This window comes from Ambystoma mexicanum, chromosome 5p (assembly GCF_040938575.1).
Source record: "Ambystoma mexicanum isolate Mex_15411 chromosome 5p, UKY_AmexF1_1, whole genome shotgun sequence".
Lineage (NCBI taxonomy): Eukaryota > Metazoa > Chordata > Amphibia > Caudata > Ambystomatidae > Ambystoma > Ambystoma mexicanum.
In genome coordinates, this window is record NC_090930.1 from 160,150,729 (window position 1) to 160,173,709 (window position 22,981).

The 22,981-nt window shown below is 44.9% G+C and overlaps 1 protein-coding gene across 3 annotated transcripts in view; it reads right to left on the reverse strand.

The window, feature by feature from the left end:
- RLIM (ring finger protein, LIM domain interacting) overlaps positions 1-22,981 on the reverse strand; it is a 339,543-nt gene that overhangs the window by 67,402 nt on the left and 249,160 nt on the right. For all 3 annotated transcript variants that reach the window (XM_069612571.1, XM_069612573.1, XM_069612572.1), the window contains one exon: positions 5,392-5,475. In XM_069612571.1, coding sequence (XP_069468672.1) covers positions 5,392-5,475 — 84 coding nt within the window. The remainder of the gene's footprint in view (positions 1-5,391; positions 5,476-22,981) is intronic.

A 22,981-nucleotide genomic window follows, 5' to 3' on the forward strand; every position in this document is an offset into this window, starting at 1 on the left:
CCCGGTAGTCGATGCATGGTCTTAATTCATCCGAACCTTTTTTCGGAACAAAAAACAGATGCCCCTGCAGGAGAGTGGGAATGTTGGATGAGACAGTGTTGTAAATTGGAGTCCAGGTAGTCCTTGAGAACTCTTCTCCTTGAGGGAATGAGAAAACATACGGCCAAACGGCACCACCGCATTGGGCACCAGGGTGATATGGCAATCCTCAGGCCGATGTGGAGGTAGTTCTTGAGGACCTTCACCATGAAAAACTTCCTGATAACGAAGACACTCCTTAGGAATATTGTTCACGGATAGAACATCCGTCAGGGTAGGAGGATCCGGAAGAGTGTGGATCGTCCTACCCTGACGGATGACAATTACTGTGATTATTGGCTTGGTCCTTAGGATAATGTTGAGATTGTTAGCCTGTGCCCTACCCTTCGAGATTAGCACACATTGACAACGATTCACATCTAGAAAGCACCATTACAGAATAGCACTGCTATTGTTAGCTTGTGCCCTCTAGAACACTACTGTGATTATTAACTTGTGCCTCCTAGGATAGTACTGAGATTATCGCCTTCGTCCTCAGGATAATACTGTGATTGTTAGACTGAGCACTACCCTTAAAGATTAGCACACATTGACCTAATCCACATCCACAAAGAACCACTATAGGTCAATAGTGGGATTATTAGCAGCTTGTGCCCTCCAGGATAGCACTGATCATCATTGCGTCCTCTAGGATAATTCTGTAGTTATTAGCTGTACCCTGCATCACACCACAGATTTGTTTACTGCAGTAAATCTCCAAGGAGACCCACATTAGGGACAGGCACTATAATACCCCAGCGATATAACCCTAGTAGACCTCCGAAACAGACATCCCTAACTCGAACAGCGACTGAATTACCCCAACAATATCACCTCACTAAACCATCCCAACAGACAGAGCCCAAGCTTGTACTGGACAATTCCCCACACCCAGCCCAGCACCACATGAAAAGTCGGACCAAAGGCAAAAAGACACTCTGCAACAACTAACCTGAAAAAATAAATTTAACGAAAAACGCTCAAGCTCAATATGCCACACAAACTGGACCAAAGCAAAGAAGGCAGAAAGTACAAACCCAACGGAACACCGAAGAAAACTGCAGAACACTCCCACAGACAGGAACGACAACAGAACAAATGCAGAGGGAAGAGACATCCCCTAACCACCTCCATACCTTGCAAATAACCACTCACCAGAACGAGCTAACTCAACATACAAAACGAGAACGACCAACAACCAAGCAGAAGAATTGACAAAGCGAGAAACAGGCGCCCTAACCCCTTACATTACCAAAACAAGAGGACCTTCCGCTCGACAGCCACAAAATCTAGACGAGGAGTCTGATGAAAATAAAAACCAAAGACTGAACCTAGAAGATATTTTCAATGACAGACAACTGTACTAACCTCAACTAGAGACTGACCGGGAAGGAAGCCTTAACAGCAGTCAAAAGAAAATGCTGACAAATCACCAACCAAACTACACTGCAACCTAACACACACAAGATCCATGTCAAAACACTAAGATCTTGGACGACCTCTGCGACGGCATTGACATCCTATCCATTACAGAAACATGGCTGGGTGAACACTACAACGTCACACTCCAAAACTGCCTCCCGACCAACTTCAAATGCCTTCAGGTAAACAGGAAAAATAAAAAGGAGGAGGCCTTGCAATAGCATTCAAAGAACACCTCAAAAAGACAGATGAACCACTTATCAATTCCGAAACCATGGTCATACACCCATCAGAGACTGCAAAAACAAATTCAAACTGTTTTACAGACCACTGACATACGATCTTCATAGAAGATCTCACCAACGTAGCCATCGAGCACGAACGTCTAATAATCCTGGGAGACTTCAACTTTCGACACAGTAAGCACCGACACCCTCACCAAAATATTGGAAGATATAGGTATAACAGACATGGCACTACTTTGGATTAAATCATTCCAAGCAGACAGAGCAGACCATATGGATAAAACCCTTCAAATCTACTCAACGAGTTAACAACTGGAGTACAAGGATCCTCGCTATCACCACTATACTTCAACATCTACCAGACTCCAGTAATCGGGATCAGAATACAAAACATGCTCCAACTACGCAGACAACACGCAAATCAACTGCAAAATCGAAGATACTGAAGCCTATCATGCAACCCTAATAGAATGTCCAAAAGAAGTCTTTGACTGGATGAACGCCAACAACTTGAAAATCAACCCAGGAAAGACAGAAATGACGATTATATCCAATAACCAAGAGACCACCACCTACATTCCCTGGCCGACGGAAATGGGAACCGCGCTCACACCATCTAAGATAGTAAAAATCTGGGAATGCTTCTTCCTCCTTCAAACAAGAATCCTACCTTTGCTCTCCTTCACCCACAAAATGCTGACAATAGTCGCCTTCATGTCAAGAGGCGACTAAGCAAGCAGCCTCTACCTCAGGATGCCAGAATACCTCGAAGAAACTACAATGCATCCAAAATTCAGCTGCCAGAACTACCATCCAGAAGAGACCACATCACTCCAGCACTAAAAATACTACATTGGCTCCCAACCAAACATTGTATCACGTTCAAAACAATGTGCATACCTCACAGGGCAATCAGCGGACAGGGAGCTCAATTTCTACAAAAGAAAATAATCTACAAGCTAGTGACTCTTCAGATCAAGCAATTAAATGTGCCTGTAACCAAAAGTCAATAAAAAACTAGGGGTAACCTCTTTCTCCCACCTGGCTGCAAAAACCTGGAACATCCCTTAAAGAAATGAGAAACACCAAAGACCACCTAAAATTCAGATATCTTCTAAACACCTGGCTCTTTAACACCACAGAACCAAACTGAAACAAATAAACAGGAAACACAAAGAACAGATGGAACATGATGGCACAAACACCCAGAACCGACTAAGGGAATCTCCAACAACAAGAGACAACGCTGGGTGGAATAGAACTAAAACGACAACCCGATGAAGACAGAATTGGCATACATGCCCAATTCTACCCAACAACCTTACTCACTACATGAACATTGACAGATTTGTGAATGATAGCAATTACCACATTAGATAGAATCGTGAACCTAACCTGCACCGAATCCAGACAGAATTGTGAATGATAGCAAGTACCTCATTTAGTTAGGATTTTTAATCTTAGCCTACGTCGCACTTATATAAGATTGTAGGGTTAGCAAGTACCACACTTTGATAAATTGTGAATGTTATCAATTGCCACACTCAGAATTGTGACCATTAGCCTGCGTCATACCTAGAAAGGATAATGGGCGGCCGGTGCCACATCTAGATAGAATAGCGAATATTAGCAACTGCCACATCTAGATTGCATTGGGAACATTAACAATGCCACATTTAGATGGAATTGTGAATGCTAGCTTGATCCGCATCTAGGACAGGTTCGAAGGTAGGTCAGTTGCACCTCTGGATATAATAGTGAATATTGGCATGCGTCATATATAGACCGGATTGTGAATATTAGCCAGTGCCGGACCTAGAGAGAAATGCGAAGATATTCACAAGCCACGCCTAGAAAGGACATGGAAATTCAGCACTCATCACCTCTAGATAGCGAGGCCAAAAACCAACCCACTAACAATCTCACCACTCTGCATACACCTCTCAAACTCTAACCAAACACAATCTAAAGCACAACAAACCGCAGAAACGTCACTACACCGCAACAAAACAAACAAAACATAGCTTCGCACAACCACACAATGGCTACCGACCGCTAAAGCATCCTGAAACTCAGCGAACGTGTTAACCGAACTGAAGCTGCCAACAGCACATCACTGCTACCTTGCTCTTATCCCGCTCGTTCCCACTAACTACAAACGCCCCCCAATCCCCTTTTCTTTTTCAGATACGCCAGAGCGCCAGGGGACCACTCTGGTGGTGATAGTGTGCGGTACAAGTCTCCTTTAACATTAACATTTTATGCTAATAATATTTCTTTGACATACTCCTAAGTATTGCCCTAAATGCAACAGTGATATATTAATGTCCCAGCTATTGAAGTCACCTGAGGGTGTAGGAAGTGTGTGAGACATCCCAAATGGTATTTGCTGATTTAGGGAAACTCAAGAGTGTATTTTGAGAGTGTGTCTCACTATTATATTGCCCCTTCTGAATAATGCTTAGTCAAACTGAATGTTAAATTTAATTGTTTAATAAAGAAACCTTGTGTGTAAGAGCCGATTTGAATACTTGGCACAGTGAATCTGTAACTGCCCTACAGCTCACATCGACTCTTGAGACAAGCCTGGCTGCTCAACAAGCTACCAACCTGTGTAGTACAGATTTATACCAAAGGTTGGGTTCCTATTGCCAGGTGTTCAGAGTTGTTGTAGTGCACCCAACCGGTACTGCATACAATCTTGCCTAACACTGCTTCACGATCGCTTACTGGGGAAAACTATTTAGCATGAAACCTTAATGGCAACTAAACCAATGAGGACGTGGATGTGTGAAGGATCATGAGAACCTGCACACAGGATAGGGATAGTTGACCCCTGTCAACGCCATGGTTTCGAATTCGATAGAATATATATGCAATAAGCCACACCAACCACGAGATGGCAGCCTATGCAAATCTAAGCAGATTTACAATCCCCAGAAATTAATCTATATTTATCTTTTTATACATTTACCTTTTCAATTGGACGTGATTAACTTTGAGGTTATAACCTCATCAACACTGACAAGAACAGTACAGCAGATAATGGTGTGAACATTATATATTTAGGTTTTAAATCATTTTTGAACATCTACTGTGCTGCTCGGTTTGCCTTGATTCAGAAAGGAAAAGAAAAAAAAAACCTGAAAATCAGCTGGAGAAAAAAAAGCATGCTCGAGAGAAAATCCACAGGTTTCGAGAAGAAATAAATGGTGTTCGCTTTACTACATTGTGGAAAATCTCTGCAGTAATGGGAAAGCTGCAGTAAAAGGACAATTGAGATTAAATAGCAGGTAGTCCTCAATAGAGTCTCGAGGCTGCACAACAGGTGTGGAGTCAATAAAAATGTAGTCTGGTTCTGCCTCATGCGTGGTAGTGTAGGCAAATGCTCCTTGTAATCAGCAACAGTCAAGTAGGATCCGGTTTACATCCTCATCTCGATCAGATTGACCACCCTGAAATATATCCCACTGAAGTATCATTTAGGGGTGGATGCATGTGCCGATACAAGCATCAGAAATACGATTTTCTCAAGGCAAGTTACCATGAAAGGTGGGGTTTGTTAGCATCCACTCAAAATATGTTCATTCTGAATTTCGCTGTAGTTTTATCCCAAATAATTGTTCCAAAAAGAAATAAATATTACCTCTGTTTTCTTCACTGTTTGGTGGCGGAGGACCCTCCTTGATTTGCTGCAACCTTCTCAGCAACTCCTCTTCAGTTATTTCACCTTTGTAATAGATTTAAACAAAAATACTTAGTTCTCAATCAGATGGACGATGGCTTTAACCTGCAAGCACAACAGTAATATCACTTTTCAGAATGTATGCTGAAACTCAATTGTATTGAATACATTTCAAATGGATTACGGGAGACATGCACAGGGTTCGATATTGAGGGGAGCTGGAGCCATTTAGCTCCAGGTTGAAGCCTAAAAGAGCATGGTTTGCTTGACACCAACAGCTGCCAGGAGATACCTTCGGCTCCTCAGGCCAACTGATGTCAAGCAAACACTAATGTAAATTTAACATTGTGCATTTGGGACAATCCATTATAAACAGGACACTTCTAAACCACATTTAGAGCATAGATGGTCATATATGATGGACAAAATAATGTCCGTTTCTTGCGTGCTAGGAAATCTCTTTACAGCACCTTACCCTCCATTTTTATGGACCATTCCCCCCCAACCCTAAACATTGTATTTTTGAACCCGGCCTGCTCTTTTTGCAGTGAAGCCTTCAGCTTCGCTACACTGGCTTTTGCTCATCCAGCATGTCCTTCAGGCTGTCCGTACTGGGAATTGATGCATGTCCACAAGAAACGTTAGCTCTGTAGAATGTATGAAGACTGGGCCCATCAGTGCTTTGTGCTAGTACATAAACTGCCTCCCCTCCCCCACACTGTCCTCTGTGTAGATGTACACATTGGCACTAGAGTTGTTGCTTCGCTTGATCATTCACCTGCCTTCTGCATATGGCACTGGACTCCAGCAGGCAGGGCAGATTCTACATTCAATTTGAAGTATCCAGAGCAATTGGGGCGAGAAAGTTCTCAGATCTATCCTGGATTTGTGACACCAACCATGAAAGCATTCCTCCGTCTCAACTCACATGACAAGGGTCCTAATGTGCTCAGACCTGGGGGAAATGGTAATGGAGCTGTGGGGATGTCGTGCATATTTGTGCAGATATGTTTTTTAACTTTGTAATTTTCAGAAAAATTGTGCCACTATCTTTAAGAAGGTAAATTAATATGTATTTCAAGAATCAAGAAAGAAAACAGCACCCCCTGAACGCGGTCCTGTTAGGATTACATGGTCAGTTGTGACTCCAACATCAGACCTTTATAATACACCAGGCAGATGGTAAACAAGCTATAGTGATTTGATTAATATGCAACCTTTCGGTGAGTGTGTTAGCTAGGACATTTTAACAAAAGAAACACGACATGGGCTTTCTGACCGCACATAATAGCTTTATCAAAAACAAACTTTTGACTGCTCGCAGTGAGGGGTCATGATGCCCATGCAATGTGGTTCCAAAATAAGGTCAATGCAGGTCAAGGCTGATTTTCAAAGCGATGACCTGTGACTGAGCAGCAAGCTCATTGCTCAAAATGTGCATTTTGATACTTCCACTAGTCATTCTTTCATTCAAGGCGATCAACGAATGAGCGCCATAAAAGACCAAATCTGCAGCTGCCTTAGATTCCTGGAGTATCAGCTAAAAATGTGCAGAGACAAGTTTCAAAACACTGACAATTTATGACCTTTAAGAAAATGTGCGTTATTAGTTTACTCAACCTGCTATACTGCGATAACCATGATATACCATCATTTGGCAAGAAGGTTATACCGCCATAAAACCAATACTGTGACACCCTAATGTATGGTTACTCTAGGTGTGCCCAAGGGACAAGCTGGTGGCAGCAGTTACTTTTTGCTATTTATTTGTGTATTTTGTTTTAGCCTTACTGCCTTTGGCTACCTACTGTGGGTCCAAACATGCCCCGTGCCACAAGGTTAGTTTGTCTGTGTCTAAAGGTTTACTAGTCGGGGGTTCAGGAAAGTATCTTTACAACTCATCCTCCGTACTGTGATTTTTCTTAAGACTTGGCAGGTCCGATCTATGTGATTTTATCAACAAAAAAATAAAATAAATTTTAACCAACCTAAAATACTGAAGCTACCCCCCCCCCAAGCTGCAGGTTTAATACCCCACTTTAAAGCCCTCCCCACTCGATTTAACCCCTTACCCCCACATATCCATTTTCTTTTAAACTATTTTTTTTTTTATTTGTTAACATTTAATTTTCTATTTTATGTTGAGGTATAATCACTGGATACCGGCAGGTCTTATGAAGAGGGTCCAAGGTTGCTTTTCCCGCCGTCAGCTTCAGCCCTTGATGCCCCAGGTCTGCATGTTAGAGCACCTTTTCAGTCGGTGATAAATGTTGGTGCAAAGTCTTCAGATTGGATGCAGCAGAACTATGCAGGGCCCATCAGCACTGGACTGAGGAAAGCCTTTTGACGACCGCCACCTATGCACAGCAATGCAAGAGGATTCAGTTGCCTCTTATCTCGGTCCCCTTGATGCTGGAACCACGAAATTTCACAGTGGCGAGTCTTCTAGCACAAGCTGAGAATACCACCCCCCAGTTCCAGACTACAACTCAGAATAGCGACGTCTGCAGCATGATAGCCCAAACTATCAGCCACTGGTCAGTCCAGGGGCACTTCTGTAGGCGCTTCACAGGATTCAGAGCAGACATCAAGAATGCATGTTCCCTCCATTTCAAGGGTTGCAGCTCCTTCGCAGGACTGAGTATCACCTACAAGACAGGGCTCTTCCAAGACAGCAGCAGAAGTTGGTCACCAGGCCTTCTTCCAACGAGGCCACATTTTCATTGCAAGTCTTGCAGCTTAACAGGATACTTGGCTCTCGTTTCTTCCAGGATTCTTTAGAGTGGGTGCAGGGGTCCTCTCATCCAAAAAGCCAAGTAAGAGCTGAAACTCCCACTAGTCAATCCAAGTTCTGGCCCACAGACATAGCCCAGCAGTGGTTCACCCAGGACCACTGGTGGCACAATTCATGAATATCACTCAGACATACCGAAACCAGTTTGTGAATTGGGACCCGACAACCGCAGCCCACTTCCTGCCAGCAAACAGACATGGCCCTGCAGTGGCCAACAAAAAGCCTCTGCTTTTACAGGCACTGGAAGTCCATATAAGGATTTTCCTAGTACTGACAGCCTGAAGGACATGTCGGTTTCCCCACAACAAATGAGCAAAAGCCAGTGTAGTGCAAAAAGAGCATGTCAGATTCAAAAATAAAAAAGCACAATGTTTGGGGGTCCGTAGAGATGAAAGGAAAGGTGCTGAAAAGATAAATCTTTCCCAACACTTATCACTAGATGTCAACCTATGCAAAGCATGTGATTCTAAGCAGATCCACAAGTGTCAGAAATATATATGGCATACATTAGTTACCGTAATCGTATTTCTGATGCTTGTATCGGCTTAGTTGCGCCCACCCATCTTCCCCTCTTAGAGTTGAAGGTTCTTGGGAAAGCCATAGACATTTTACTTAACTCATGATCAAGGAAAGGAATGTATGCCTTCTGAGGTTTGTGGACCAGCTGACGTTAGCAACAGTAGTTGGAGATGGGTTATTTAACACGGCATGTCCCAGCTGTGCATCACCCCTAGAACGGCAGTAATGTTGGGTGAAAGTGTGACTTGATCAACCAAATTGCAGCTTTGCAAATGGCATTTAAGGGCACATTTGCTTTGAAAGCTAGAGTTGCCCCAGTGCCTCAAGTTGTGTGCTCCAGGCTTGAATGGCAACGTTCTCTTAGCAAGAGAATAGCAAAGTTAGATGCAGTTGACAATCCATTTTGAAATTGCTGATTATAGATAGGGTCAACTTCTCAGACTGTGGCTATGGATACAAAAACCTTTCTGATGGCTTTAGTCTTTTGTAGGTAACACATGACAGTACTTAATGAAGGCTTTTTTTCTGCCGAGTTTGTGGGGTGTTCGAAAATACAAGAAGTTCTATGGGCTGGTTTACACGGAACTTAGAGATACATTTTGGTGAAAAAGTGTGCGCGCGTAGTACCTTGTCTTCGTGGACAACAAAGGGATCTTGTACTGATCGTGTTTGCAGTTCACTGACCTTTCTGATAGATGTAATAGCCACACGAAAAGCATGATGTTTAACACTTGCTCTGTGCCTAGGCCTCAAAAGGGGCACCCCTGAGCCTTGCAAGTACAATATTTAGGTCCCTGCAGTAAGTAGGATTAGAAATTGCAGGGTATGAGACTAATGCTTTAATTACAGGCACCGTCCACCATGAAAACCTGTTCTGTGAAGTGGTGTATGCTGAGCTAAGTACTTTTAATGAGTTGAAGACTATGCCAGAGTCTAACAGATATAGTAGACAGTGTACTGTATTTGATGGTGAGCATTTAATTGGATTGAGTGAACATGCGTTACACCGTAACACAAACAAGCTATTTGTTAAAATAGCAATGATGCGCGTTTGGTGCCTCTAAGAATGTCTGTGCATCTTTGGTCTAGGTGACCAACATATATGATCCCAGTCTGAGGGCACGACGGGTGGAGTGTGTGTGGTCCCTTGCTCCTGTGACATGTTGGACACACTTTCACATGAGGACACAGGGACATTCAGGTGCGAGAACCAGGTTTGCCATGCCCACATAGGAGCTCAGGCTAAGTGTTACTTATTCCTGGTGTAGCTTGTGGACTATTTTGTTATGGTGTTTGGGGGAGCAGATAGACATTTCTCTGATCAATTTATCAGTAGTGCATTCTCGTTGGAATCTTTCTGGGGAAACCTGGATGCGTAGTCTAGGCACTGTGCGAACTCGTGTAGCGAAGAGCTCCATTTCTGTTAACCCCGGTCTGAGAAGACGATGTGTAGAAAGTCTGTTTAGTTGCCATTCGTGTTCTGAGGGTAGCACCACACTTCTGCTTTGTATGTCTGCCAGTGAAAGGAGTTCCTCTCCATGTGCTAGGAGAAAGATGTGGTTTAGTTCCCACAGCCAAATGTTCTGGACTAGTTGGACAGCCCTAGAGAATGCGTTCCTCCTCCCACTTCCACAAGTAAAACATGGCTGTGGTTACATTTGTCAGGACTAGGACTGTTCAAGCTTTCAAACCACAGCTAGTACACTGCAGTGCTTTGAGGACTGTTAGAAGTTCCAGGAGGTCGATATATTTTTTTTGGTTAATGCTTGTGTCCACACTAAGTGTGATGGAGAAAATGTCTTCCCCACCCCGTCTGGGATGTGTTTGTAATAAGATTGGCTTCGATAGCTGGTGTGTTGAAACCACCACTAGATCGTACCACATACCGCTTGCTTGCATTGCAACCATTGCTTGGCCAACCACTCTTGCATTGGACGCATGTGCAGATGGGCGTGTGGCACTAGCTAAATGCTAAAATAAGGATAAGGGCCTGTCTGCACCTGGCCGCGAGGGGCCGTGTGACCCGCAAGACTGCACCTGGCGTACCCCCCTCTCCACACCAACTTCCTAAGACATAGCGCGCTCTACAGTCCTCAGGTCAAGTAAGTTTACTGATCTATCTGTAACTGCCCCTGCAGCACTCGTAGCGTCTAACACCACTGCACTTTGCATGCCACGCAAAGCTATTGTTCTGTTCACCTTTGACTTGTGACTCACTGAACACCACAATACCAGCCCTTTGCCAACTGTGCCCAGCCCCTAGCTTATCTCAACTAGTCTGCAAACTCACCTGTTGCTAGCTTGCTGCATTCAGCCCATGTACCCACCTGATGTCGGTTTGCCACATCTGGCCTGTGTACCCACCTGATAATTGCTTGCCGCCTGTTGTCACTAGCATTGACCCACTAGCCATGCTGCATCTGATCTAGACTGTTGTCTCTAGCATTGACCCACTAGCATTGTTGCATCTGCTCCAGCCTGTTGTCTCTAGCATTGACCCACTAGCCATACTACATCGGCACTAGCATGGTGTCACTAGTACTGTTGCATTTAAACTAGCCTGTTGCTAATAGCACTTGAGTTAATGTATTGTACCTCACGCATTGCATCCTGACTTGAATTGCCATGCTATCCTGACTGTAATAGTGCAATTACAGACTAGTTATTGCTGAACCTGCTTAGGGCATACTACCATTAATTCTCACTCCAATGCATCAATCCTGTATGCTCCGAGCCTAAGTCGAATTTGCCCATTGTGTATGCTCCTAGCCTAAGTCGAATTTGCCCTTATTTTATGCACATAGCCTAAGCTGCATTTGCCCATTTTAGGATATCTGCGTCCTACGCCCCTACCCCCAGGCCACATCCACCATACCAAACATGGCCTCCCTCCACTACAACAGGCTTCCATGCTCGGACTCCATTCCTCCTACTCCGTTCCTACCAGCCTTAATCATATATGAGCCCCATAACCACCTCCTCACAGCCACCCCACCCACTAACGCTGTCCCCAAGACTAAATCCACTGCCAGAATCACATCTCACACACCACCAGTGCACAAAAGAAACACTAGATTAGGAGTCCGCACAACCACGGCACACTTCAAAACTCAAACCAACAATGCAGGCACTCCTCCCACCTACTACAATCACTGCCACCTCGAAATCCCAGCATCCCACCACCAAACACCACACCTACACCGTTAAACCTAGCACACACGAACCCTCTCAAATCCAACTTGCTCTCATTAATGCCAGATCATTACAAGCCCATGCCACAGAAATACATGACTTAATCACCGACCTCGAGCTAGATGCTCTAGCCATTACAGAAACTTGGCTTCATGAAGCCTCTGGACCAGCCATATGCCAGTCCCTTTCCCCCCCAGGTACATCATCCTCCGTCAAGAAAGACGGAGACACAAAGGCAGGTGTGGCCTTAATAGTTGAACACTGAAGGCTAGACAAATTAAATCCATCACATCTGAGAACTTCGACGCCCTATCAGTAAAAATCTCCTTCACACCCAATGACACCATAACAATGCACCTTACCTACCGGCCTACCCGGCCCACTCATGAACTTCCAAGCCAACATCCTACACCTCATAGGTAACAACCTCAAACCAAATACCAAAGCCATACTCCTAGGAGACCTGAATCTCGGATTCAATGACACAAGACAAACAGCAAAACCTTTGCTGAAGCCCTTCAGAACTTACAATTCATCCAGAGATTTGACTTTGCCACTCACACTAAAGGCTGCATACTAGACTGGTTAGTCGACCACAACTGTAGGGTAGATATCAGCTCAAACACCCCACAACCCTGGACCGATCACCACCTCACCCACTTCTACATCCTAACGAATGCAGCAATCACTCAAAACCTCCCCATGCCAGCTGCCTTAGCCAGATCTAAAAAACTACTCACCAAAGAATCTGCCCACTCCTAGAAGTCTCAGCATTAGCATCACCGATCTCTAATAACCCTAAGGAACTAGTTGAACTTCACAACACCACTATTGAAGAGGTCATCGACACAATTGCCCCATTAGAGACCAAAAAGGCTAAAAACTCTTACACGCCAACTCTTGGTTCAACCAAGACCTAAAAACACAAAAGACACGCTCTTAAAAAAATTGGCAATCCTGCCCCTCTGCCTCTCTGCGTAACTCATAACCAACTATTGCTAAACAATACAAAAACGCCATAGCCAAAGCCAAAGCTTCTACATACAATACTAGAATCGACAATGCCCAATCACACTCAAAAGAACTATTCGCTATCTTCAATGAGCTAGTCTTACCTCCCACGTCCAAACATCAAATGGTCAAAGACGAGAAATGGTGTAATGATATTCAGGAGGCTATGCTTGACAAAATAGACCTACTCCAAAAGAAAATCAAAGCCAACCTTGACAATCTACCCAAGGCCCCCCACAAAACGCAGACCTCCTCTAACCCTAAGCACCCTATCCAACATGATAACAACCCACCACCACCATTTACCTTCAGAAAGGTAACCACTCCTGAAGTCCTACTCATCATGAAACTAATAAAACCCTCACTCTGCAAAGGGGACATCTGTCCAGCAAACAATCAAAGACTGCGCTGAGTCCCTAGCGCCGTTCATTGCAACCTTTATCAATGCATCATTTGCCACTGGCTCAGTACCCTCCTCTCTCAAGGAAGCCTGGGTTCGTCCACGGTTAAAAAAGCCCACCCTAGACCCAGACTCACCCAACAACTACAAGCCAATCACAACAGTGCCATTCCTGCTGAAAATCATGCACAAGGCTGCTTATCTACAGATACAAGCCTACCTTGAATTGCACAACATCCTAGGCAAGAGACAGTCCGGTTTTCGTCCACGCCATGGCACAGTCAGCGCTACTCGACCTAAAAACCAACTCCTAAGAAATACGTATAAAGGCAAATGTGCCATCCTCCTACTCAACCTGTCGGCTGCGTTCAACCTAGCCGACCATAAAATCCTAAAGACGCACCTCACCAATACAGCTCACTTCTCTACTGAGGCCACAACCTGGATCTCATTCTTCCTGGAGGGCAGAGCTATGAGGGTCTACTCAGACCAAGCGTCAGCCACTCCCTCCCTCCCTCCCCTATTAACTGCGGAGTACCACAAGGTTCCTGCACCTCCCCCACACTATAAAACCTATTTACACTCCCTTTATTCAATGACCTAGAAGAAGGAACAAGTTACTTACCTGTAACTGTTCTCCAGCATGGGTCCAGCATGGATTCATATGCTCATGAATATTCCGTCAGGCCGGGAATCCTCGGTAAAGAAAAATTCAGTATCAGTTTCGTTTCTGATCGGTCTTTCTCAGTAGTAACTGGTCTCTGGGTCATACTGCCCCCAGCCAATGACTGCCATCTCCCTAAGCCCCGCCTCTGGCAGCCATCTTCAGATTTGGTAGCACGCAAAGTGGCAGTATGACCAAATGAAGAGCCGAAGAAGGGTAGGAGGGAGGGTTCGCATTTGAATCCATGCCAGACCCATGCTGGAGAACAACAGTTACAGGTAAGTATCTTGTTCCTTCTCCATGGGGTCTGGCATGGATTCACATGAATATAAGAATACATAGCAGTACACACATGCACAACCAACGGGAGGTGGCAAAGGCTCAAGATTAAGCATTACATAAAAAACTCAGCAATTCTTACCTCCTCACCAGGCTCACCTTAGTCGAACATGTTGCGCAGCACCGCTTGGCCGACCCTGGACTCCTCCCTGGAATCCCGGTCCACGTAGCAGCCCTGTAGATGTCCAGCAGGGGCACACCAGACAAGAACGCTGTGGTAGCAGCTATAGCTCTGGTCGAATGGGCTCTCGGACGGCCAGGCAACGGCCGGTTTGCCAACCGATGACAGTGTATGATGCAGCCGGAGAGCCATCTGGAAATGGAAGCCTTTGAGAGAGCCTTCCCTTGGTTCCCAGGTCCAAAGTTCACAAATAGCTGTGATGTCTTCCAAAAACTCTTTGTGCGGTCCACGTAGAACTTCAGCGCTCTAGCCACATCCAGCGAGTGCAAAGTCCTCTCGGCCGGTGATGAAGGCGATGGGAAGAAAACAGGTAACACCAAGGGCTCGTTGAGGTGGAAGTCCGACGGCACCTTGGGCATAAAAGAGGGCTGCGTCCTCAGCACCACCCTTGTGTCGTGAAATGTCAAGTATGGAGGCTTGCAGGATAGGGCCTGGATCTCTCCCACTCGTCATGCGGAGGTGATGGCCACAAGAAACGCAGTCTTCCACGACAGGAGCTTCAACGGTGCCGAATGCAGGGGCTTGAATGGCGCCCCCATGAGCCTGGTCAGCACCACGTTGACCTCCCACGCCGGGGCAGGGGCCTTCACCGGCGGGAACGATCGGAGCAGTCCCTTCATAAATTCCTTCACCAGGTGATGGGACCACAAGGACGCCCGTCCTGTGGTTCTGGTGTATCAGGAGATCACAGCCAGATGCATCTTGGAGGCGTGAGCCAGTCCAGCCTTCGCCAGCGACAGTAGGTACGGCAGCACTTGAGGGGCCGTAATCCGTATAGGGTTAATCTTCTGTGCACGGCACCAGACAGAGAACCTCTTCCACTTATGTCCGTAGCACTTGAGAGTTGAGGACGCCCTGGCCTTTGGAAGGACCTCTCTGCAGTCAGCCGGGATATTGTACCCTCCAAACTCTAGTGTGCTGCAGGAGCCAGGCCTGCAAGTTCAGCGACTCCGGGTCATGAAGAAGTATGGCGCCTCCTTCTTTGCAAAGAAGATCCGCGTCCGTCAGCAGCTTGACTGGTGGGGACGCTGACAAGTCCAGAAGGTCCGGGAACCAGATCTGCCTCGGCCACGCCGGTGCGACGAGGAGCATCCTGCACCGGGACCTCTTGAGCTGGTTGACGAGTCAGAGCATCAACGTCAACTGAGGGAACGCATATAGGAACAGGCCGTCCCAGGGGAACGAGAAAGCATCGCCCATGCTCCTTGGCTGGGGAAACCTGCTGGCGAACCTCTGGCACTTGGAGTTCATCGCCATCGCAAACCGGTCGATCTGCGGTTTTCCCCATCGTCGGAAGAGTTGATCCACTTGATCCTGACTTAGTTCCCACTCGTAGCACGAGCGCAGCTCCCTGCTGAATGAGTCGGCGATGGTGTTCTTTATCCCTGCCATATGAGTGGGCACCAGAAACATCCCTTGGGCGACGGCCCAATGCCACAGATCCTGGGCTTCCTTGGAGAGGGCTCGGGATCTGGTTCCTCCCTGCTTCCGGATGTAGAAATATCATGGTGGTGTTGTCGGTGAAGATTCTCACCACCTTGCCCTTGAGGGACGAGAGAAAGGACCGGAGGGCTCAGAACACTGCACGGAGCTCCAGGATGTTGATGTGGAGCGTCTTCTCCTCCGGGAGCCAAAGGCCGCTCGCTCCCCACCCTTCCAGGCAGGCATCTGTCGTCACCGTTATATGGCGGGATGGGGTCTGAAAGTCTGTGCCCGCCGTCAGATGAGCGCGGGTGCCCCACCACCGGATCGCTCATCGGAAGGTCTCGTCGCTTGGATCCAGCGGGCGTCGAGGAACTCTTGCAAAGGCGCATCCGAAGCCTGCACAGGCACACAAGATATATGCAGGAGGCCATCATCCCGAGGAGGTACTTGATGGACCTCACACACTGGCCACGTCCATGGCCAGCAGACGCTGCACCTTGCCCAAGATGGCCTTCATCCTTTCCTCCGACGGCGAGGCCAGACGCGCCACTGTGCTGAGCTTGGCTCCCAGAAACAGTGCGACGGGACCAGGTGGGATTTGGGAAAGTTGATGGAGAAACCCAGGTCCGTGAGCAGCTGGACAGTCTTCGCTGTGTGATCTACGGCGAGCTCCTTTTCCTTGCTCGGATGAGCCAGTCGTCCAGGTAGGGGTAGACGTGGATCCCCTGCAGGCGCAGCTGCGCCGCCACCGGTGCGAGGCACTTGAACACCCTGGGCGCCGACTTCAATCTGAACGGGAGGGCCTTGAACTGGTAGTGCCGTCCTTGGACCACGAACCTGAGGAACTTTCGGTGTCTTTAGTATGGGGTGTGGAAGTACGCATCCTCCAAATCCAACGACGACAGGAAATCGCCCTCCTCCAGCTGTCCCAGCACGTGCTGGAGGATGACCATCCGGAACTTCTGTGCCTTGTACTGGTTCAGTCGTTGCAGGTCCGAAGTGGGATTTGTATCCAAATTGGGGCTAAAGGCCTTCTTAAATTTGGCAGAAAAGTTTTGTTGCTTGGTTCTGGAAGTGAATGATAAATTGCCATCTTATAGTACAGGAGTCGAAGGAGCTGAGGAAAATGGAGTCCCTCAGGGAAAAGGCTCACTAGTACAAGCTAAGCAGCAAAAAACGAAAGATGATCAAACCAAAGAGGGATTACAACCATTATCCTGGCCAATGTTACCAGAAATAATCATGCAAGTCTGCCAGAAGCTGGGCGGTAGCGCAGGCGTCTCTTTGGTAGCAAAAATGTAAGAATTACTAGTTGGAATACACGAGGGTCAAGCTCATTCATAAACAATAAAATTAGATCTTTGTTATTTGGGGAGAGTGACTTGATCCTAGTACCAGAAACCTGGCTAGTTAATACACCAGAACTTGAGGGTTTCAACTTGATAATTCAATCAGCATATGGTAAAGCCAAGGGCAGACCGATGGGGGGTTTATTGATTGCCTGTAGAAAGGTTTTATTTAAATAAATAACAGCTATACCCTGTAAACAAGAAGGAATGCTTGTGGTGAGAGCAGTCACTCCCTCAGAAAATGTACCATCTAAGGAGATAATTATCAATTTGTATTGAACCCGGCCAGGGAAGAAATACTGGAATTTTTAGAGTCGATCTCGGTAGTCTTTAGTGACATTAGGATTACTTATCCCGGGGCATACATAGTAGTTGTAGGGGACTTAAACTTGCAATGCATCAAAATTAAACATAAATGTGATAAGGGACGAACGAAACAAACATACAATGGTAGAAAGTGGTTTAACTTCTTTGACGAATGGGATTTATAACTCTTAAATGGATCTGTAGAAAGGGATGTACCACCTGCCACCATGTGGGGGAGGGAGGAGGGACAGAGTCAACATTGGACTATGTGTTCTGATCGACAAATTGGTTTGGGAAATGTACACAATTCTCAGCAGAAGATGGTGGAACAAGTGACAAGCGATTGGTAACACAAATAAGTTGGAACTGTAGAGATACAATGGAGGTTTGGGACCATCGAGTAGTTGTAAATGCCCAGAAAAACTGTTCTTTAAATACCAGAGAGAAGGTGCTAGTCTAAATGATGGTCTGGACAGACTATAATTGGGAGTGCCCTGAAGTCTTATACCAAAACTGTAAGCCGCTATTTTTTTTAGGACTTTATATGGTCAATTGATCGCCCAAAGAATATTCAGAAGGGCCTTCAACAAACCCATTTTGATGAAGCGATATGGGCAAAAAAAATGTGAGACACGGAGACAATTAAGACTAGTAAAAAAAAAAAAAGAAATCAGCAAGAATCACATTAGATCTTGCTATAGAAATAAAAAAATTAAAAAACTTAAGGAGCTGGTCCAGACATCACAGAGAAGATTTGTGGCTAAATGATGAAGAAATGTTGCGTGCCTTGCAAAATAATTCCTCACGCAATTTCTGGTCACTTATTAACGCACTTGAAACAGACCAAGATATTGCCCAAACAAATTAATTGTCAGAAGTGTGCTGGTTGACCCATTTTGGTGAGAAATATCAAAAACCGCCGGGAGCCCCAATTTTCAAGGGGGGGTGATGGAAATTGGGGGTTGAGTTTTGATAGAGAAGATGTTTTGAATTTCATTTAAAACAATCCTCTTCGTCTAGATCTGCGGGCCCTAACGGCCTAACCTACCAAGTCCTTAAAGGAAATGGGATCCTGAGGGCAGAAATCAGTGTACACATTTAGGGGAGTGATAGATAACAGTAATTCCCCCTTCTTGGAGGTCGGCGACCATGATCCCCATCTTCAAGAAGGGAGATGGAAGAAATCCTACAAGCTACAGGCCAATCACGTTGCTGGACAAGTTGTTCACCGGTCTAGTATTAAGAGAACTGGAAACCTGGGCAAGAGAAAATAATCCCCAAACAAACGGGGTTTAGAAGAGGTCACTCAACATCCTTGAATGGTATTATACTTACCTCCCTAACGAACCATAAAGATTAAAAAAATGTAGGAAGACTATGGTGCGTTTGTTGACCTGTCGAGCGCCTTTGAAATGGTGAATCGGGATAAGCTCTGGCTCAAGATGGAGCAGAAAGGGGCCCCGAAAATTCTGACAAATATTTTAGTAAACCTTCATGAGGGAAATTCAGCTAGAGTAAGACTCAATAAAGCCGGACATTTGTCAGAGTAGATAAGTATAAACAGGGGAGTCAGACAAGGTTGTATGGTGGCACCATTCCTCTTTAAGTTTTGCTTGGGAGATTTTGGACAGGTCATAGAGTCCTCAGCATTGGCAAGTTCTAAGGTGGGTTCATTAGCCATAAAATGGCTAATGTACGCAGATGACAGTCCTGCTAGACCGGACTCTTGTTGGTTTGCAAAGACTGTTGAGGCACTTGATCTGTACATGAAAGCAAATGATCTGGTGGTAAACCCGGAAAAATCAATGGTTGTAGTCTTTGGATTTAAGGGCCTTAAAGAAGCCAAATATTCTTCGTCAATAGATTGTCCTCTGATCCCTGTGGTAAAAGTTAATCTTGGCATCACTTTGCATGCGGTCCCTACATGCATGCGGGAATTATTGGCTAAATGCACACAACTGATAACCCAAATAAAGAAGATCTTGAGTTTGTATGGTAAATGCTCCATCATGCCAATAATAAAGTTTTGTGGCAAAAATCATTCCCGTACTATTATAAGGAATTGAGGCGAAACCGCTCTTATGGTCAATAGACTGGCAAAAACTGGAAAGTTATATCTGGAAACAGGTATTAGGTCCGCCCAAAGGCCTTCATACTGCCACACTCAGATATGAACTATGTTTAAAATCCCTTAAGATCGCAATAGAGTGGAAACTACTTTCCTTATATAGATCTATTTTGGTGCCAATGACTAATACATTGTACGAAGACCTTCAGGACAACTTGAACTCAGACACCTCATTAACCTTGAGAACACTTCGGCAGGTGGCAGAAGACCTGCTGATCTATTGCGAACTAGATAAACTCACATTGATGACAAATCCATTGAAGGTCAAGAAAGCCCTGACAAGGAGAGATTGGATCACCACAGTGGACATGGTGAGGTCATCTTCCATCCCTACATCTTTCTTTAAGTATGGGAAAAAGCAGGGTTTTGTTCCGAGGTATCTGACAAAGTTCCCAGATGTAAAAGTAAGGCAGAATTTCATGAGTATGCCTGAATTTGATCAAAACGGGCGCAGTATTGACCAAATGGGGTCTCACAGAAGGGACTCTGAGCTTATGCACGGAATGCTCGGATCCAAGTAAACAAACGCTCGAGCACTTACTGAGATTCATAAGGGTTGAACATCTGGGTAACTCAGTTGGATCACTCGATCGGTTGTCATCAAGTGCCATCTGGGAAAGAATGATTGCTGGCCACAAAACCAAATTGACTCTAAATGTAATAAGAGTACTGCAACATACAGGTTTTATTCCACAAAAATATTGGTAAACTAATTGGTCCAATTCACAGGATAAGTACTTGTATGATTACTTTACTCCTGATTGTTATTGTTCAATTTTATTTCTCTATTTTTTTTAAACATGTGATAACTGTATGAATGTGATGAATATGCTGTAATGGAAATTGAGCTCTTTTTTTTTTATTAAGTCGTATGTGTAAAAAACCCAAATGCGGTTATATCACAATACAAAAATAAAATAACAGTAATAGTAAAAAATTGCTAATGTCACCAGATGTTATTTGTACCCAAGATGTGAAATGAGCAATATAGCTGTTTAGCTTACCGCTGAAATAAGACATTAGTGAGAGAAGTCGGGCTTGGCAAATTCTTTCAACTTCAGCTAGACCTGCAGGTCGGGTAACTTAGTTTACCAATAGAAACCAAGAGAAATCCACTTGACCTATAGCAACAGCGGACAGCAAATTTAAAATGCGATTTCTGTAAAACTGTGCATGGCACTACAAACCCACTTAATGTTTGGCACACTGCTGCCGCCACCCAGGGGCCAGACATTCACAGTGAAACTTGTATTTGACATTTATTGCAAACAAAATAAATGTTAAAAGGTTTCAAACATCTCTTGTTAATGCTACTCGTACTTCATAAAAATCTACACAACTGTGCGAGTGGGCAAAAAGACTTTGCGAGCCATAGGCAAGTGTCCGTGAAATGTAAACGGTTAGCTGCATGAATGGGCACAAATATATAATGGGGCTCTGAAAACAGTTTGGCCAGCTGTCTCCTGCAGGTGACTATATAACTCAATCATAAAGCAAAGCGAGCTCTAGAGGCCAACTACAGTGTTTGGTATTGCAGTCGATTTGTGGATGTACAGACTGGCTGGAACCATTGATCACTACTTTGCATAATCCTTTAGTTTGCTATGTGTATTCATTATGTAAGAGGAAAGAAAGACCAAGTGGATTGCGTAGCAGGCAGAGAACTGGCCAAACTAGGTCGAATATAGTACTTTGGTCATCTCACTTTAAGCGTCCCTTATATAAAGCAACAGGGTGATAATAGAATCTCAAGGAGTATGATATATAATATTTTATTTATAGAGTGCCTATACATAAGTGTTTCAATGGGTTTTGGTAATGGTTGAGTACCAGCTGCAAGATGTATGCAACCTGCAGGTTACATAACTAGGTTTCCATCATGTGATCATGCACATTTTCAAAAGCTCAATAGTCAACATGATGCATCTTCCCCCACAAAATGAAATAGAATTGACACTATGAAATTCAGATACACCAACCTAAACTTTACTCTGAAGCATGGAGATAATGCAATGTTTTACAGTATCAATACTATAATTATGCATTATGTAACAACTAACATTTTAGGAATGGAATTGCAAGACTCTTTAAAAGATATAAAGTTGACACATACTGGTCTTTGCCAGACAGGATATAGAAAGCTTAATAAAAGTATCATCCCAAATAACTCTGGTTTGCAATTATTTGAAAACAAAATTCTTGCCTAGCACTCCTACATATGCCGTTGGCACTTAAGAGTGGAGGAGATGATTACTGCTTCACTTTCCCTCCACTACGACTTGAAGTGAACAGCCAAGAGAGCACAGAAGGCAAGAGGCCTGCAGGGCAAGTTGTGCTTTCATTGAAGGGGGCAAAGTAAATACTAACCTTGCTACACAAGTGTTCATTTGATGATTAGCAAACCTACAGAAGTGCATAGCAAATTGCTATGAGACACTGCTTATTTTATGCCTTGTAGTTGAATGGGCCCTCAAGCCTTCTGGAGGATCCTTGCCCACCAGACTAGCATTCTGAAATAGCTAGAATAATCCATCCGTAAGGTCTGCTTTGTTACAGCCTGTCCCCAGTCTAACCTGTATAACCTACGAATAGTTTGTCATCCAGACAACCTTTTGACAACGTTGAAGTGTAGAAGCTGAGAGCCCTATGTGGACCAAAACTGTTCAACCTCTCCTCCTCCTTGTCAGGATGAGGTGGAGAATAGAAAGCGGATACAAACTTTTGTCCTCAATGAAAGTCTGAAATGACCAAAAGGTAGAAATTAATGCTTAACCCTCAGGATGACCTTGTCCTTGTGAAATACTGTAAATGGTGATTTAGGAGATAGTGACTGCAACTCACTCTACGGGCTGAAGTTAGTGCTACCAACAAGATGGTCTTGAACGTTAGTAACCTTAAAGGGACATGAATGGAGTGGTTCAAATGGTGCACACAAGAAATTTGCAACACCAGATTCAAGTTCCCAAACTGGAACCTGAATGGGAGACAGAGGGATCACAGCGAGTCCCTTCAGAAATGTTATCACCACAGGTAACTTCATATTTCAAGTTCCCTCAGACGAGTACTGCCAAATAACCTTGATTGGTCCCAATTTGGAGTACCAGATTGCCAAGTACAGTAGAAAAGATACCACTGGTGTTTTGCATAGCAAAGGGGCCACATTCTTGTCCCTGCACCAGCTGCAGTATTTGTTCCAACAGCCACGGTACAAAGACTTTGTTGCTGGCTTTCTGCCTGAAAGCA